The sequence below is a fragment of the Natator depressus genome, chromosome 14 (genome assembly GCF_965152275.1).
Source record: "Natator depressus isolate rNatDep1 chromosome 14, rNatDep2.hap1, whole genome shotgun sequence".
Lineage (NCBI taxonomy): Eukaryota > Metazoa > Chordata > Testudines > Cheloniidae > Natator > Natator depressus.
This window is the reverse complement of record NC_134247.1, coordinates 12,694,472-12,708,349: the sequence shown is the minus strand read 5'-3', so window position 1 is coordinate 12,708,349 and position 13,878 is coordinate 12,694,472. Positions and strand designations below refer to the sequence as shown.

General features: G+C 40.7%; 1 protein-coding gene across 3 annotated transcripts in view; it reads right to left on the bottom strand.

Moving 5' to 3' along the window:
* Positions 1-10,701, bottom strand: part of SPAG9 (sperm associated antigen 9) — a 105,059-nt gene extending 94,358 nt beyond the window's left edge. For 2 of the 3 annotated variants that reach the window (XM_074970568.1, XM_074970570.1), the window contains exons 1-2: positions 10,267-10,700; positions 1,281-1,401 (exon numbers count right to left, since the gene is read on the bottom strand). In XM_074970568.1, the coding sequence (XP_074826669.1) occupies positions 1,281-1,401; positions 10,267-10,572 (427 nt within the window). In that variant the 5' untranslated portion in view covers positions 10,573-10,700. Of the gene's footprint in view, positions 1-1,280; positions 1,402-10,266 lie in introns of all 3 variants that reach the window. The other variant, XM_074970569.1, reaches the window with a different exon arrangement.
* Positions 10,702-13,878: the final 3,177 nt, after the last annotated feature.

Below are 13,878 nucleotides of genomic sequence, written 5' to 3'. Positions count from 1 at the left end.
CTGAAGTATTTCATTTCACTTCACATCAATACAAAACAAAAACCTTTATTTTTCAGTTCGGTCACCAACCCCCGCAAAAAAAAGTTTGGTTATTTACACATGCCTCACACACTAAGGGCTTGTCTACACTACCCACCAGATTGGCGGGCAGCGGGTCAATCGAGCAGGGGTCAATTTATCGCATCTATATGTTGATTTATCGCATCTACTCTATCGACTGATGAGCAGTCTCCCGTCGACTCCAGTACTCCACCAGAATGAGAAGAAGCGCAAGCCAAGCCAACGGGAGAGCGTCAGCTGTCGACTTACTGCAGTGAAGACACCACGGTAAGTAGATCCAAGTACATAGCTGAAGTTGTGTATCTTAGATAGGGCTCGTCTACACTACTGCGGGGGGTCTAAGAGTCCTCTTAAAAGCAAAGTGGAAGGAGTCAGTAATCAACATCAATTTATAGACTGGACTGCGTAACGCTTTTTGCGCACTAAGGCTATGTCGACACTACCCCTTAGGTCGGTATAACTTACGTCACAAGGGGTGTGAATAACCCACCACCAAATGACAAATTACACCAACCTAAGCGCTGGTGTGGACAGCGCTATGTCAGGGGGAGAGCTTCGCCCATCAGCTTCGCTGACCCCGCTAACTGGGGATGGATTAAGTCGATGGGAGAGCACTCTCCCGTTAGCTTAGAGCGGCTACACCAGAGAGCTTACAGTGACACAGCTGCACCGATGCAGCTACATCACTGTAAGCTCTCTAGTATAGCAATAGCTTAAGACTTATACCCTGACCTGAAAAGAGTTATGGAAAATGAAGGTAGTGTTGTGTCAGAGAGTAGGAGGATAAAGGAATCATCAGAACAAGATGTGTTAGCATCTAAACTTCTGTCCTAGTTACAGGTGGAACAACATTTAAAGCTAGGTTTTAGAGTAGCAGCCGTGTTAGTCTGTATTCGCAAAAAGAAAAGGAGGACTTGTGGCACCTTAGAGACTAAAATTTATTTGAGCATAAGCTTTCATGAGCTACAGCTCACTTCTGAGCTGTAGCTCATGAAAACTTATGCTCAAATAAATTTGTTAGTGTCTAAGGTGCCACAAGTATTCCTTTTCTTTTTATTTAAAGCCAGTTTAAGTGCGTGTGTCAAGAGTGGTAGACCAGGCATCAGAAAAAGATTTGTCATGTATCACTATTGTAGGCTAAATTAGAGTGAAAAATTAACATTCTGAAGTCATAATGTAATCAGAGTGCAGTTACAGCACAATAAGCCATTTCTACTTACTTTGATCAGCATAATTTTTTGCTTTCAGTTCAAGCTGTCGTGTTTGTGATTCTAATGATTCCACTCGGGTCTGTAAGTCCTTTTTTTCTTGTTCTTGAGAATCTTCAAATTCAATGAATTTCTGACAAAAAACAAATAAAATATTCAATACTGTGGTTAGACACTGAGCAGCAAGGTTAGGATTTTCAAAGAAGCCAAAGTTAGTCCCCTAAACCTCACAAATTCAAAGGAAGTGGGTAGCTAACTCCCTCAGGCCTTTTTGAAAATCCTAGCTTAACTTTTATTAAGAAGAATATATAGTAGTTTACTTTATTATAGAAGTAATTAGTAGTTAATTACTTTTCCTGAAACACTAAGCTGCAGAACTTCAAACATTTTAGGTACTGAACAGTAGTTCTAACTAGGTACCCATTTTTCAAAGTCTTAAGGTACCTAAATTAGGGTGACCAAATCTGCAAGTTGGGCTCCTCTACTTCCTCTTACCTTTTACATGTAACTATAGACATTTTTCTTTCTACTCCAACAAAGTGGCTTTTTTGCTTTTAAAGATGTAAACCTTACCACCTTCCTGCCTCTAAATCTGTTCAGTTCTGTCCATATACCGGACGAAGTGTGAGGAGCTCCACGGGACTTCTAATGCAAGTTTTTCCTTCCCAGCCCCTACTGTAGTACAACAAGCAACAATGCTCTGACAACATGATAATGCACTGCCCTCTAACTATTAAGCATTGTGTGTCACTTTCAGATCAATACTGAGTCAACACCCATTCTGGATTTACATGAAGTGTAGAAAATTAATCCTATTCTCTTAAGTAGAATAAATTCTTCATAAGCCAACCTGTTTTACAAAGAGTAAAATATGAAGTATTGGAAACAGTACCTATTTGTTATCTAGGCTATACTAGGCTATAGAAGAGCTAACATGCAACAAGTCTTGAAGACCGGATAAAGAAAGGTGAGTAATTCAACTACCAACATCTTAATCATCAGCCAGACTACTAGTCCTCATGTTGTAACACCTAGGATCATAACCATAGTTTTATAGGATCATAAATAGAACAGCTTCATTTCCATAAACTATTCTCAGACTGACTTCCACTCCTGAAGATAGAAAGCAAAGCGTGGGAGCCCAGAAGTTTGCACTTCACAGGAAACTTGTGTAGTAAAGAGTTTATAAAACAGAAGAGAATCTACGAATCACACTTGAATAACATTTACAGTTTAAGTTTATAGTGAGCACACAGTATGCCATTTACCTTATGTAGCATTCCAGTGTTGATTTTTGGAGCATTCTGTCCAAATTAATTTCCCTTGATCACTTGGCCAATAAGGTGTAATCGAAAAAACTTTAGAGCAGTGCCAAGTAAACTAAGATAACTTATTTTAGAGTAGCAGCCGTGTTAGTCTGTATTCGCAAAAAGAAAAGGAGTACTTGTGGCGCCTTAGACACTAAAATTTATTTGAGCATCCGATGAAGTGAGCTGTAGCTCACGAAAGCTTATGCTCAAATAAATTTGTTAGTCTCTAAGATGCCACAAGTACTCCTTTTCTTTTTAAGATAACTTAGTCCTCTACAACCACTCTGGCCCTTCCTAACCATAGATACTTACCTTCCAGCACAAAGTATGATCACACGCAGCTACTGAGCATCCTAAAATCCTTTGTAAGAGGGACTGAACACAAGTGGGAATGGGAAAGAGGAAAAACAGGAAGTGTGTGTTAAGGAACAAATGCCAGCAGTACTGCTGCCATCCAGTTAGAATTACATCCAGGAATCAATTTTTTTAATACTAGCCTTTCCATCTAATAGTTATTACTATTCAATAGCCTAGGAGATAAGTTTATGATCTGAGTCCAATTCCTTTATAGGCATTTATGCAAAATTAATTTCTACTAGCAGCTAAAATCCCATGCTGTCATACAGGTGTGGCGGCTAGGCCAAGTAATCCACTATCTGTGTTGTCTCCCTCATACAATGATTAAAAATGGCCATGTGTACATTATGCTTAATCAACTCTCACATACAACTCTAATTAACTTTAATACTGAGTGGGGGGATGGACACAGCAGTCTTAACATGCATAGCAAAGTTTTAAATTGGGAGTTAAAGACATGCAAGCTAAAAGTGTTTAATGAAAGTTAAAGTTCTAGTTCAGTTGTTTCAGGTAACGTTAGTCTTCATTGTTCACACAAATGGACGCATGAGTAATTTAAGTATAACAGTACAGTAATGGTATTATATGCAAACTGTGGGAGTACTGTGATGAACCAAGTTGTAGTTCCAATATCACAAGTGTCCAACAAGCAATGCTTTATTGTAGCTACACTGTACATAACACTTAAAGTTCTAACTAACTTGTTTTGATTCTTTCAGGGATGGCTGGAAAGTAATAATAAAATAGTCCAGTTACTAGCCTCATTTCATAGTAACTAATTCAATGTATGGTTACATATTCTAGTATTCAGCATATATAATAACGAAGATAACAGAAAATAACCTAAAGCCAGACAGCTAAAACGGTTACAGAAAGGGTGCGGTCTTATCTTCTGAAAATGTTTTTCCCCCCCCATCTCCTGACTGTGATGTGTGGAAGTGAGATCAGCAGGAGGAAGTAAATCAGATGCAGAAGTATGCATAATAAACTAAATTCAAAGCTATGCATAGAGTGAGCACAAGACCCGTAGGTCTTTGGCAGTGCATAGGTCTTGTGCTTACCCTCTGCACAGGGTGAAATTCACTCAGCATATTTTGTAGGTAATGGACTTCTAAAGTCGATGACAAAAAAAAAATGAAAGTGATAGGTGAAGTTCTAACTACTCAAAAGTACCTTTCCAGTTCAAATGATTGTACTTGAACTGCTCCAACGGTCTAAAAAAAGGGTGGACTTTAAAAACCACAGAAGTTACATCTGTAGGGAAAGCATACCACCTCAGAAAACAGACCAAAAAAGCGCACTCTCCTTCCCATAGGAGAAAGCTGAGTTTTCTCTATATTTCTGATCTAATGACAATAGGAAACAGGGGCCTCTATACATATGGAGGCTCCTTTCAGTGACAGACTCCTTGACCTCACTGCAATTTCACTTAAATCATCAATCCTCATGCTGTCACACATGGAGCACTGGTGGCCCAGGGAGCTCATTCTTATGGACCTAAGAGCTGGCAGGTCTTATGGCACTCCTTGTTTCCAATTGCAAAGAGCGGCCTATTCTTTACCAATATTACTCGTCCACACAAGCAATTGCTGTAGTTCAAACAGGGATGATATACGATTATGAATGAGATTAATGAGAAGTTGGGAAGACAAGTGGTCCACATGATGATCTATTAAGATGAGGTTGATATAGGACTCCTGTGTGAACAAGTAGCTTTTCAAAAATATCATGTCAAAGTTGACTGTCTCGAGACTATTCCCCACAAATATTGCATTGAAATAGCTTGTTCACAATTGTTTACATCTAACTTTTATGATCTATCATCAAATTTTAGATTATCTATAAAGGGAAATAGAGAGAGAATTCATAACACTTTATGAAAGCACTTTATTTCTACAGACCAATGCAGCAAGAAATTTAATACAGACCAACCAGCAAGAAATTCTGATTAAGCCAAATTACCTAAATGCACTGTTTTCTATTCATACTATAAACTTGAAGTGCTTTCATATAAGCTGTTATATGGCTATCATAGGACTCAATGCTGTTCATATGACAGCGCTTGGAGCAAAATGCTAAGAGATGCAAGAACAGCCGATGCTGAAAGACAAGTAAATGTGTTTTGTGGTTCTCTGCTTTAATGAAGGGAGTTCATATTTAAACTTATTAGTTTATACCAGTATTCCGATGAACTGCTGGAAGAGGGAGTGAACAGTTTAACTATTTCCCTTTGTTTTAGTAATATTCACTAGTGAAATATATGGTGTAAAAACATGACCAAAAACCAGAAATATACAACTTGCACTTTTGTAACTGCTTCTACAGCACCACATTAAAGTAAGCAAAAGAAAATGGGCAAGAATAGGTATAAATACAACTGCAACATCACTGTTAATTTGCTTCTATTTGACACGATTTCCTGAAATCACGTGTCACATGAGTGCAAAAGATTAGCAACAATTTTACTTCTGAATCAACAGCTGTTTTTATTTCCATTTTAATGTCATCACCGCACATAAAACCAAATATAGATCTAGTTTTTCATCCTTTTACACAATTTCTTCTGGAGCTGCTCAGGACTTAGTTAAAAAAAAACACATCAGTTTTCAAATTAAGGTTGTTGTGGTTTTGTTTGCTTGTTTGGCTGGTTTTTTAACTAGTTAAAGGTAATTCTCTTGGTCATTCCACTGCTGTTTTAAAGATTTACACTGGACAATCTAAAGAGATGCTAAGGACCCAAGTTCTATTCAAGGGGAATTATGTTCTATCCAAAACAAAAGAATATTCACCTACGAAACAAAAGAATATTCAAAATAGGTGAAGTTATTCAAAGGGACAGTACCAACTTATTTCTATTTTTGCCCATATTGTTACAAGTAACACCTAACATGAACATAACTGGGAGATTAGAGAAAAACAGACATTTCTCTCAAGTTTACTTTTTGCATCTGACAGCACTATGCAGTCTCCGAGTTGCTATTTCCCTGTGTAGTCAGTTTCCCCTGTTTATGTAGATCTTCCACACAGCAAAAGCGGAGGGAATAAACAACATTTTCAAAAATAGGGAAGTTATTGCAAAGCCACAGAAATTGGCAAGGCAGCTCAGCTTAAACTACTTTTAACTTTTAAAAGTGACTAGATTTCAAGATAACATTCCTTTAGAAGTGAACTGAGGACCAACTTCAACAATTCTATCAAATGACATTTTACAAAATATCAATTTGTAGCAAGCATTCCCCAAAATTTAGATGAACATAACAGCAATTCAACATGCCATGTAAAGCCACTCCTTGGTTTTAGTGGTTAAATTACACTAACACTTAATACTTCTTCAAAGCACTTTCTAGGTATTAATCTTCACAACACTCACGAAAGACAGTTATATTTCCCATTTTGCACACTGCAAAATAAAGAAGGTATTTAAGTGACTTGCCCAACACCTCAGTATATCAACAGCAAAACCAGGGGTGGACCATAAGTTCCTGGCACTCAGATTCATGCTCCATTCACTTGCTTACTACTTATCATAGATCAAAAACTACACATTGAAAGTATGTGACATTCAAAATGTCAAATCTGGATAAGAGTTCTACTCTTGTAAAAGTTAGAGTATTTGAGTTTGCTCACTGCTGAATAAGAGTAATTTTAAATATTTAACACTGTTAACCTGAAATCCTAAGCAGAAAAACTTTAGCCATTATCTTCCTCACTATTTCTAATTAGTCTACAATACTTAAACCCATTCAATGGGAAGCTGGAAACTAATTCCCTTTTCATGCCTACAAAAAAAAAATGTATTAAAGACGTCAGGTTTCAATAATAGGTTCATTTAATAAGTTATGGGGCAAGTCTATAAACCCAAACCCCAGATAAATGTTTCTTTGCTGAAAGAAACTGCTTGTGGCTGTTGTGCTGTTTTTAAGCCCAGTAGTAACATTAAGCAATCATGTGACTCAAAGCTCCCGTAAAACTTTTCTGCCACCTCCCCATAGCTAAACATAGACCTGTGTGCTCCTCCAGGAAGTACAATCAGAAGTATATTTATAAGACACAGCAACATAAAAGTTCTTTTCTTCCTCTTCCTCATTTCTTTGTTGCTTGTTACTTAGACTATACTGGAACCTTTATTAACAAATTTTCCTAATGCTCATTTTGTAAATATAAAAGGTCACACAGCAGTCACATGCAAAACACTGGCAAAATATCCAGATATCCCATCTTCTCAATTTTCATGTTAAACCAGGAAACTGAACAAACATCACATGAATAAAGTTTCAGAGTAACAGCCGTGTTAGTCTGTATTGGCAAAAAGAAAAGGAGTACTTGTGGCACCTTAGAGACTAACCAATTTATTTGATGCATCCGATGAAGTGAGCTGTAGCTCACAAAAGCTTATGCTCAAATAAATTGGTTAGTCTCTAAGGTGCCACACGTACTCCTTTTCTTTTTATGAATAAAGTTATGCAGGCAGCTTCTTACTGATTATGAAAACTGATCACATGCATCAGTCATTGAAGAAATGACTGGCACCCAAAGAATAGATAAAAGAAGCAGATTTTAACTTCTCATTTTTGGAAATCATTACCAAAAGAAACCCACAATCACAACTCGCATCATGTCACACAATGCTAATGAGGAAGAAATACAACAAAAATGGGAGCGTACTGATTAAAGAACAGTGAGGCAAAAAAGGTTCTGAGTTAAGAAACAACATGAATATTCATCATCAAGCTACGCCAAAGAAAAAAATTCCTATAATGATAGCGAGAAAGGGGGAGAGAATTATTCAGAATAGTCAAAAGTTGGGAAGCCAAGCAATACCAGGTTTTTAGTAGAGAATATGGAAAAATATCTTAAGCATTAGGTCAATCAAGCAACAGAAGAGTTCACCCAAATAAGTCAAAGGACTATCAAAGCCAACCATTTGTTAAAAAATTGCCCTTTAAAAGAAAGCAATAGTACGAATCTGCAACTCATGTACCTTCCCCCTCATTTTATTTCTGCTGGTTACCCTTTTGTAGAAGCATCTTTGCATTAGTACCAAATATTAAAAAATGGGTGCTATGACTGCATTTGGAAAATGCATATACATCTTTGACTGTATCATGCATTTTTTAATTTATCATGCATGTGTTAATGGAGTAATTGAAAATGGCCTGTGAGTACTACAGGTGTGTGTTCATGTTGAAAGGACAATCAGTGTGTTCACATTTGAAAACATTGCCTTAAAGTTAGTTGCAGTTTCAGCGACTACCAATAAGGACTTTTGCTGCAACTGAGTAACAATTTTAGTCTACATTATATTGGTCACCTCAATTGTCTTATAGAAATAGAACACTACTATACTGCCATAAATATACCTACACGTGCGCACCTCTGAAAAGTCCATAAGAGCTGAAACATCACATTTTGTTCCTGAGCTTTGTTATAGTTTCTGCTCCATGTTGCTGAGACCCTTTTTTTCATATTCCATCTAAGTATGAACCATCCTTGCAATATAGTCATGAAACTTTACCAGTCCATGAAAATAAGTCAAATACCCCCTCTTCCTTTTCACCTTGATAATAAAGTGAAATTCAATCACCTATCAATAAACTGATTCCCTTGGTAGTTAATGAGCAATTAATTTTGCAAATCTGGTATAGAAATGTATCATTCTTTTTATTGGTTTGGACAAAAACTAGATGCAAGTCTTTAGAGCAAAGATGTGTGTATTCATACTGTATTTCTTTATAATTTTATAATAAACATCCTTTGTTTTGTAGTCTTCTTGCCTGTTCAAGTGTGACCTGTAGCAATTTGTACCTTAACCTTTTTTCACACGATTTTAGAATTATTTGCATTGCACTACAGGGTTAATTTTACTAGGCTTGTAAAACAACTTTTTCTAAGTTAAAAAAGAGACAACACTAGTACGGACAAAGACTACTTTCAGTAACAATGCTTTTCAGTTTTCAAAACAACAGAAAGTAAAGAACATGAAGGTGAGTGCAGGACAAGAAGTCTATGTCTGGACAGGGACTATTTTTAAGGCAGTTGGCTAAATTAAGGATGATGGTTTCACTCCAATTTTGGAGAGACAGTGTGTTGGAGGAAATAATTAAAGCAACAGTGCGGGACAATATTGTTTGACACTTTTACACAAGGGATGCTTTACAGATTTTTACTCTCTGAAATAAGAAACTGGATGATCTACCTTGACACACCCAACCATGGGGCTTTTTATGTGGTATCATCACTGAAGGACTATGCTACTGAACAATCTCTAGCCACCTGCTGCTCATCTAAAGCTTCCATCCACCAGCCCAGGGAGTTACAGCCTGAACAGCACTGCTGATTTCTACACACCACATAATGTATCATTTTTCTGTCACACCCACACAAGATATTTATAAGGAAGGACAATAAAAATAACTACTGAGCTTCTTAACTTTAGAAAATTCACAGTGGGGAAGTTTAAGATACTGATTCATTTAACGTTTGGTTCCTTGATTACTCTTGCAAATAGTGTTCTTCTGCCTGACCCATGTGAATAAAAGAAAAACACTCTTCTCGTGCTATTCTAGTCAGTTATTTTAAGAGTCCCAAAGAAAGAAGAGCCACATAAAAGAGTGGAAGCTGTGGACTGAGATAAACAGCTTGCTGTAATCAACTCTGTACTGTCATTTTCTAACTCTGCATTGTCTATTCCTAAAAAAGGAATATGATGTACAATACATTCCTCTGACCAGGATGCTACGCGTCAGTACAGTCTGAAGAAAGGGGGAAATGTCTGTTTCCTTACCCCTACAAATAAGCCACTCGTTTAGCCATGATATGGCCATCTCTACACCTCAGATGAGTTAGTACAAAGTTGGGTGTCTGTGTGTGACCTACCTTGTATGGGAACCAGGTGAAGCCAGCCTACTACAGCCTAATACTCTGGCACGGTGGGAAGTGGGGTAGCTCCACCGTCCCACCAGCATGGGAAGAGGATGTTAAAGCACCCTGCACTTCGCCCTACGAGGTGGCAGCGAGTCCCGGGAGAAGGAGCTCGAAGCCTCCATCCCACTCCCAGGAAAGGAAACTAGACTTAGGAAACATACAGCCGGCCCCGGACCGCGTCGGCCTCTCACCCTACCGCGACCCTTATATTGCTGTATCCCAGGAGCATCCGAGCCCGGCTCCCCCGCCCTCCTCGGCTTGCTCTAGCGGCCCCACCTCCCAGGTCCTGCCGAGCCAGTAGGGCGGCCCGGTCCCCTCAGCTGTGCCACGGGCCAGTCCCGCACCCTCGCCCAGCGCCGCCGCTAGCTCGTCCCTGCGAGCAGCCCCCGACCCCGCGGCCCCCTCACCTCCTCGGCCTGCTTGCGCAGCGCCTTCTCGCGCTCGTACTGGGTGAGCAGCTGCTCGTTGTCGTCCCGCAGCAGCTCCAGCTCCACGCTGGCCTCCTGGCTGTGCGCGCACACCGAGTCCAGGTTCTCCAGCACCGCCACCACCAGCGGCATCAGCTCGGCCACCACCTCCTCGTCGTAGCGCCCGATCAGCCGCTCGAACTCGCGGTAGATGGAGCCCGCCAGCCCCGACACCCGCTCCGACATCATGGCGGGGCCTGGGCCGCCCGGGTCTTCCTGGTACACCACGCCGTCCGCCAGCTCCATGGCCTCGGTGCGGCCGGCCCGCCTGGCTCCTTCCCTGACAGGGCCCGGCCGGGCGGCGGCTCTCAGCGCCTCCTCCCCACTCTGCGGCGGGGCCTGGCCAAGAGCGCGGGCGCACCGCACTGACCTCACCCACAGCGCCGGGGCGGGGCGCGGGGCAGCGGCGTCACCTGGACAGGGCGGGGCCGCATGCGGTGTACGGGGGAGGGGGAGGGGAATGACGCGCCTGCGTCGCCGGACTCACCGCGGCACAGGGGTGGAAGCGCGGGCCACGCTAGAGCGTGTGGGGCGGGGCTTGCGTGAGAGGGCGAGGAGTCGCCGGAGGCGTGTGGGCGGGGGACTGAGGTCCCTAGGGCAAGGGGCAGGGTCTGTGCGGGGAAGGTCCTAGCAGGGGAGGGGAGTGGCCCAGTGGTACTGGGGAGACAGCCTGGGGGAGGGGCTTAATGAGGATGGGAAAGGAGTGGGCGGGGCCTGTTGGCTGAGGGAGAAAAGGTGGGGGGCATGTGGGGAGGGGACTGTCAGGGTAGGAATGAAGTGACTTGCAGGGGGAGGCTGCACTAAGGGACGAGGCACCTGTATCAGAGGCTTTAGCGTTTGGGGGGCTAAGGGGTGGGGGAGGGTGTCTGACCTCACTGAAAGGAGAGAGTGGGGCGGGGAGAAGGGATAGGTGGGTCCACACTTAAGTCTTGTGATGTTTTGTATGGGATCCAGTCCAAGAGCCTTGAGTCAGCCTCTGTGTCATATGGGTGGGGCAAGGCATGGGGAGATAATACATGTGGCAATATTCCACTGTAGCCAGCTCCTGCTTCCTGAACATCTCAGTCAACAAGAAAATACATTCCAGAAAAATGACATCAACAAGTGGTGGAAACTTGAGGCATTTATACTGCTGTATGCTGCATAAATAGGCTGAACTTCAATAAGGACAAATGCAAAGTACTCCATTTAGGAAGGAACAATCAGTTGCACACATACAAAATCGGAAGTGACTGCCTAGCAAGGAATACTGCAGAAAGGTATCTGGCGGTCACAAGCTAAATATGAGTCAACAGTGTTACACTGTTGCAAAAAAAGCAAGCATTTTTCTGGGATGTATTAGCAGGAGTGTTGTAAACCAGACACAACAAGTAATTCTTCCACTCTACTCCACATTGATTAGGCCTCAACTGGAGTACTGTGGACAAATTGGAGACAGTCCAGAAAAAAGTAACAAAAATGATTAAAGGTCTAGGAAACATGACCTATCAGGGAAGATTAAAAAAAATTGAGTTTGTTTAGTCTGGATTGAAAAAAAATTGAGGGGGGAACATGATAATAGTTTTCAAGAATATAAAAGGTTGTTACAAGAAGGAGGGAGAGAAATTGTTACCTTTAATCTCTGAGGACAGAACAAGAAGCAACGGGCTTAATTTGCAGCAAGGGCAGTTTAGTTTGGGCATTAGGAAAAACTTCTTAACTCTCAGGGTAGTTAAGCACTGGAATAAATTGCCTAGGGAGGTTGTGGAATCTTAATAATTGAAGATTTTTAAGAGCAGGTGTAGACAAATACCTGTAAGGGATGGTCTAGATAATACTTAGTCCTGACTTGAGTGCAGGGTACTACACTAGAAGACCTCTCAAGGTCCCTTCCAGTCGAAAGCTTATGCGCAAATAAATTGGTTAGTCGCTAAGGTGCCACAAGTACTCCTTTTCTTTTTTCATAAAGCACTTGAAACAGCTGTAGGAAACACAGCAGCCTGGCTGGTAGAGCCCAGGTGAATATGCATTTTCTGTAATATGTTTTATTCGCATTTTTCACAAATTATTAGATGATGAAAAAAATTTCACAATCCCACTCACTGTACAGCCTCTAACTCAGAGACTTCAAAACTTTTGACTGACGAGGTCATCTGTGTGTTTCTTTGTAGTATGTGCACCACCAGCATCAGTGGTGTTAATTGTTTATACTTTGAGGGCCCTCTGCTGGCTATGCAGCAGTAGATCTTAACACTGTTTCAGTCTAAATCAGTGGTTCTCAAACTTTTGTACTGGTGACCCCTTTCACACAGTAAGCCTCTGAGTGCGACCCCCCCCCTTATAAATTAAAAACACTTTTTAATATATTTAACACCATTATAAATGCTGGAGGCAAAGCGGGGTTTGGGTGGAGGCTGACAGCTCGTGACCCCCCACGTAATAACCACGTGATCCTCTGAGGGGTCCCGACCCCCAGTTTGAGAACCCCTGGTCTAAATCATAGAATTTTAGGATTACAAGGGACCCCAAAGGTCATCTAGTTTAGTGTTTCTCAATGACTGGTCCGTGGACTGGTGCCTCTCCATGAGATCTCCCTGATACAATTTAGGAAGGCAGCAAGCTGGTCGCTGGTATCAAAAACGTTGAGAAACACTGATATATAGTCTAACCCCATACCATGAAAATCCTACATTAGCAGAAGCTCTTGGAGTTTTGAGCATATTTTTTCCTCATTTCTTGGTGCCAACTGGTGGATTTAAAAAAAATTTAAACCTGGAATAAATGTATCTCCAGATTATAACAATTTGAAGGCAGGTCAGATTTTGGGATTTAAGCAGGCTGAACAATTGCTCTTTAATTGTGATAATAATACTTTATTATAAATACATGAATGAGCGAAGCCTCACAATATCCTGGAGAAGCAAGCAAACATTATTATCCACTAATTATATATGAAGAAGTTGAGGCACAAAGAGGTTAAGTGAATTGCTTAAGGTCACATTTTGAGTCAGTGACAGAGCTGGAATTAGAATTCAGTAGCTCGTGGTTCCCAGTCCAGTGCTAAGTTCAAGGACTTTGCTCATCTCTCATCATGTAGTTTTATGAAGTATTTCAAGGAATTAATATTAGGTATACATTTCAATACTGGTAAAAACTTTTGGAAAAAAATGTACACTTGCTGATAAAAAATGGTTTATAATGAAAGATCCCTAAAATATGGAATGATGAGCTCCAATCTGGATATATTATATTCATATATGAATAATATGGGCTAATTTCTATACTATTTTAACATTAGAGACAGAAAAAGAGAAACTTAGATTTGAAAAAGTGTTAGATACTCCGTATTCCACAATTTTCATCAGCTATTTCAAGATTGTTTTGGAGAATGCCACCACAGAAATTTTCTGTGGATTGCTATGAACTACTGGCTTTCTCTGAGTTTTAATGCTATAATGAACTGTATCGCCTGAACTAATATTACTGTTTATATTGCTAAGGTTACAAAGTCTATCAAATTAGCAAAAAATGCTATTTCAAAAAATGCAAGAGCTAATCAGGTAGTGAAGATCT